The following is a 5,010-nucleotide window of genomic DNA, read 5'->3' as shown; positions in this document are numbered from 1 at the left end:
ACAGCAAACAACTTTATTTACTTGGTCATTTATTTTGGTTCACATGTTTTGTGATTGTTGTGAACCTAACAGTCCTTCATATAGCTTAACTAAAGAAAACAAATAAAGTTGGAAAAGCAAAAGGGAAAGAGAAACATCCTGTAATGATAAGAAAACGGGGCTTTGCAAATTTCAATCAATCACAGAACAAGCCTCCAATGAGTTGTTAGAAGGAGAAACAAAGTGGTGTAATAATGAGATTGATTTTTTAACCATGTTTGAAGGGTCCTACTGCTTGATGAGAAGCACGTTGATGTGGAGCAACCCACAAAAAGGAGAAAATGGAAGCAAAAGAAACCAAGAACTAAGAAAATGATAATTGGAAAAGTAAAAGAGAAAGCAAAGCAGAAAATGAGCTATGTCCCAGGCCAACATTTTACAAAATTTGTCAGCCCCAGCAGGTATTATTGTTGCTCTTTCTCTGTTGTTGTTCTCTTCATTCTCCCTTATAATATAATTGGTGTCTTTCTCCTTCTACATTGCAAGGCATGGGAAAGAGAGGAGCAAGGTTACCAGGGTTCTGCCTCAACAGAATTAGGCCACATGCAAGGGTGCGTTCACCATCTGCACAAGCCATAAAGCATGAAAACACCACAATTGGCACTACAATTGATCAGAAAACTGAGAATTCTTGCAATGCATGTGAGGAGAAATCTGATGAAGGGGTGAAACAAGGGTCTGTGATTGGTAGGAAGATCATGATTGTGGTTGATTCTAGCCTTGAGGCCAAGGGTGCTGTGCAGTGGGCTCTCACTCACACAGTTCAGAACCAGGACACTATAGTTCTTCTTCATGTCATGAAGCCTTCTAACAAACAAGGTGCAAAAACTGATCATACAATGGTTTTTGTTTTTCCATTCAACTTTGACTCAGTGATTGAATTTGGTTAACACAATGTAGCAGGCTCAGATGATGAAGAATCCAGCAAGGAAATAGCTCCAAGGGCTAATGAACTTGCTTCCTCCTTCAAGAACATGTGCCAAGTAAAGAGACCCGAGGTGAGCTTATGGTATATACCATTACCTATAATATTCAACATTTTCTTACCCGCATCAAACACCTTGTTTCTAATGTGTCTCAAAACGCTAGAATTAATCAAAACTAGGTGACCCATGTAAAAAGTTGTTGAATTTCTCTTTCAGATTTTCAATCAAAATTGCACATTCACACTTCATTGAATTACATGATGTTGGAAAGTCATCAATGCTAATAAGTGAAGCATGCATATGTAGTGAACTCATATGATGGCGATTAAAGTTGAAGTTAACTATATGATTCTGATAGGTACAAACTGAGATTGCAGTGATAGAGGGAAAGGAAAAGGGTGAAAAAATAGTGGAAGAGGCGAAAAAGCAAGGCGTGGCACTTCTGGTTTTGGGGCAGAAGAAGAGGTCCACAACATGGCGTCTTCTGATGATGTGGGCAGGGCAGAGAGTAACTGGTGGGGTGGTGGAGTACTGCATTCAGAATGCACATTGCATGGCCATTGCTGTGAGAAGAAAAAGCAAGAAGAGTGGAGGATACATGATTACTACTAAGCGTCACAAAGATTTCTGGCTATTGGCTTAATCAATGAACCAATTTTATGGGGTGTTGTGAGCTTCAAGAAATATACAAGTATAAATCATAAATCATGTTTTTTGGTGTCTGTAATCCACAATGTTTGTACATAATAAAGTGTGCAGAGAATGAACATAAAAAAAAGGATTGGAATTATTAATTAAGAGTGGAAAAGGGGCATGGTGTCCTTATGTGGGCCATTATCCATAATGGGCACCACATGGTGGCATTGGGAACTTTAGGTTCCTTAAGAATGCTACAGAGCAGAATAAGAGCATGGAGTGCTTCTTCCTCTATTTTCCTGTTTTTCTTCCGGCACTTCGTAAAATTGGTACTTCCCAAGCTACCCGTTAAAAATATAATAAAAGGTTTTTTTACGGAAAAATATATTTTGACAAAGTTTTATTTGATAAATTTTGACAAATAATATTTTTTGGGTAAACAAATCCTAAAATTTTATTACTTCATTTTTTAACTTCCTTAAAAAAAAGTAAAAGATTATTCTATTTAATAATTTTGTCAACTTTATTAAAAATTTGTTTATTAAAAAATTATTTTTTGGTTTTAATATTTGCTAGATAGATGTCTCACAAAGTATTTTTGGATTTCAAAAATTATTTTGAGAACATTCAATCAAAAATTTAAGAAAGAAATTTTTAAAATGTGTGTTCTTAAAAATATTTCTAAATCTGAAATTATTTTATGAAGAAATTATTTCAAATATGTTTTAATATTTCGGAACACGTAATTTGGAACGGAATAGTCATTCTGAAATCAGAAAAATATCCGAAATAAATGTTTCGAAATAAATTTTTGAATTTGAAATTATTTTTGGAAAAACTGTTTCAAAATGCATATTTTAGTTTTAGATGTACTTTCGATTTTAGAAATATCTTCGAAACAATCATTCTAAAATATATATAAAAAAAAACAATTTTAAAACATGATGTTAGGTACATTTTCTATGCTCTAAGTTAATGGGTTCAGCTCTAGTGAGTAAGGGCCTAAAACCAGTCTTGTGTCCCTAGGAGTATGTCCACTTGCCTTCACTTTCCATTCTGCTTCCTTTCCACAAACAACTCACTTACCCCTTTTCTCTTGTTCTGAAATAGAGGCTCTGCTAGGGTAAAAGTGTCTCCCTTCCTACAAGCTTGCTGAGTGTTCTCCCTCCGCATAAGTAGAGCTCTAAACCATTGTCCTATGTTTCTTTTCTGTTTAAAATCTTTAGTTATGTCTTAGGTTTGCCCCTAGAAATTTAGTCTCGTCCTTATGTTCATGCTTTACAGCTCTTTAGTTCTTCTTGGAGATGTGGTGCTCATCTATTGGGTCCCTATTTCATTTTGCTAGCATATGCCCAGGTAAGGGAAGTTAGGGTTTGCATGTTTTTTTCAATATTCTACTTGTTTTGGTTTTGTTTCATGTTTATATGGCTTTTTTGTTGTTGTGGTTGCCTGGAAAATGTTAAAAGGTTTTTTGGCTTTGAATGTTTGTTTGTTGTATGCATGAACAACGAAGAGAACTGGTACTTTTGTCCAAGGGAGCATGTCTCGCCTAGGTTAGAATAACAGAAGCTTGCCATGGTTTCTGCTCGAACTCTCACTCAGGCAACGAGCTTCCGTTTTGAGCAACCAGTTATCTCGCTCAGGCGAGAAGGTCTCGCTTAAGCGAGAAATCGCATAAACCTCATTGTTCCACTGCTCGAGCTCTCGCCTAGGTGAGAGCCTTTAGCTTGAGCGAGGGACCCCTTTTGCTTGATTGAGGGCTCATAGCTTGAGTGAGACTAGTGCAAGGATGTGCTATAACGTTGTTCTCTTCTATGTTTTAGTTGTTTGGTTGCATGATTGAGTGATTTACCTTAAGGGCATGAAGTATGATGTCATGTATGGTTTATGAGATTAAATGAGGATGAAGCTTTGGTGTACTGAATATGGAATGAATCATGGATTGATTGGTTGGTTGAGCATTGGCATGAAATTATAATGCTTAAGATAAAATTGTGGTTCTAGTGTGAGAAACATGAATGTGGTATGAGATAAACGTAATTCCATGAATCTCTTAGTGAGATTTCATGGTGGTGTTGTAGTGTATATAATTAGATAAGGATTCATGTACGGTTGCATCTTGAAACTCTAAAGAATCAATTAGTCTAATGTAGAGTGGACTAATAAAGTTGTGAGAGTAGTAGAAGGCCCTAGTCTTTGGAAAGATAATGACTCTAGATGATTGAAGGCTAACCTTGTGCGTGGTAGGGTGAAACCCATTGGCAATGGTTCTGTAGAGCAGTAGTGGCCACCACAAGTGCATGCATCCAGTGAATCCGATCTCTTTATATGTATCCGAATAATTGAGTCATAAAGTCTTGCATTGTTTGCCATCACATGTTCGAATGCCTATAGTGTTGCTTGTTTGGAAAACTGTTTAATATTGTTTGCTCATTGCCATGTTGAAAATTATTTTTACTCTAGCTTACCATTTTTGTTTGTTGTTTGTTCTATGTTTGGATTTCCTCTTTGCAATGATCACCAAATTCTTGGTGTGAGCAGATATGGGAACCCCTAGTGATCGCATTGATGATGGAAATTTTGTAGTCTAGTCAAGCATGGGTTGGTTTTCGCTTATTGGAGCATCTTTAGGGGCACTATTGCCTTTGTAATTTCTATGCTCTATGAGCAAGCCTTTTAGACAACTGTCAAACTCTTAAATTTTGTTCTGATTCATGGCATCATTTTGTGCCTTAGTCTTTCTTTCTCAGGATATTTATGGATGACTATAATCCGTGGATTTTATATATACTGTTTGTCATGTGCTCTAAAATATTATAACTATGCGAATTTTATTTAGTAGAATTATGATATTTGAATGGGATGTCACATTTTTATGGTACCAGAGCCTTCATTCCTTAGTGTTTATGGGCTTGTGCTTGTTTAGTTTTCGTTGTGTGTTCCTAATGTTTTTTTAGCTAAGTTTTTAGTCTAATCATGTTTTACTGATGGTTTCTCCTGTGTGTCAAGTGATATGGCACCTCCTCGTCTAACTCCTCAACACCTTCAGAGTTATATGCCCGATCTAGCTAAGGCGATCAAGGCTATGGTTATAGCCTTGACCCAGAAAAGTAATGCTATGATGCAACAACATGAGGCTTCCATGCAGCGTCAGGAAGCATCTATGGAGTAGCAGCAGATGGTGATGCAACAGATGGAGGTTGCGAGGTTGGTTTCTAAGGCTGCTCATAGGCAACACATGGAAGCTTTCCGACAGTTAGAGAAAAACATGGTTGGTGGTCCCGCCTACAGTCCTCAAGCTCCACTCCACCCCTAGAATGGAGTTGGAGGATTTCTTAAAGCATCAGCTTGTCAAGTTTAATGGCAAGACCAATCCGGACTTAGTTGACTAGTGGATGAACGACATGGA

General features: G+C 37.1%; 1 protein-coding gene across 2 annotated transcripts; it reads left to right on the top strand.

The window, feature by feature from the left end:
- The first annotated feature begins 301 nt into the window (after window positions 1–301).
- On the top strand, window positions 302–1,931 carry LOC114174133 (universal stress protein PHOS32). Of its 2 annotated transcripts, none has more exons than XM_028058899.1 (4): window positions 302–440; window positions 526–858; window positions 940–1,037; window positions 1,324–1,931. In XM_028058899.1, the coding sequence occupies exons 1-4, from the start codon at window positions 398–400 to the stop codon at window positions 1,606–1,608; spliced, it is 759 nt and encodes a 252-aa protein (XP_027914700.1). In that variant the 5' UTR covers window positions 302–397; the 3' UTR covers window positions 1,609–1,931. The 2 variants fall into 2 exon arrangements, with proteins under 2 accessions (XP_027914700.1, XP_027914702.1); XM_028058901.1 differs by having other exon boundaries at window positions 307–440; window positions 943–1,037; window positions 1,324–1,930.
- Window positions 1,932–5,010: the final 3,079 nt, after the last annotated feature.

The sequence above is a fragment of the Vigna unguiculata genome, chromosome 2 (genome assembly GCF_004118075.2).
Source record: "Vigna unguiculata cultivar IT97K-499-35 chromosome 2, ASM411807v1, whole genome shotgun sequence".
Lineage (NCBI taxonomy): Eukaryota > Viridiplantae > Streptophyta > Magnoliopsida > Fabales > Fabaceae > Vigna > Vigna unguiculata.
This window is presented reverse-complemented; position numbering and strand designations above follow the sequence as displayed.

What these genes read in the sequence shown, in the direction of transcription:
- LOC114174133 (XM_028058899.1), top strand. Translation starts at nt 398, where the DNA reads ATGTCCCAGGCCAACATTTTACAAAATTTGTCAGCCCCAGCAG. An exon ending in AAATTTGTCAGCCCCAGCAG is followed by an intron (nt 441 to 525) that starts GTATTATTGTTG and finishes CTACATTGCAAG; the next exon opens with GCATGGGAAAGAGAGGAGCA. An exon ending in GAAGCCTTCTAACAAACAAG is followed by an intron (nt 859 to 939) that starts GTGCAAAAACTG and finishes AACACAATGTAG; the next exon opens with CAGGCTCAGATGATGAAGAA.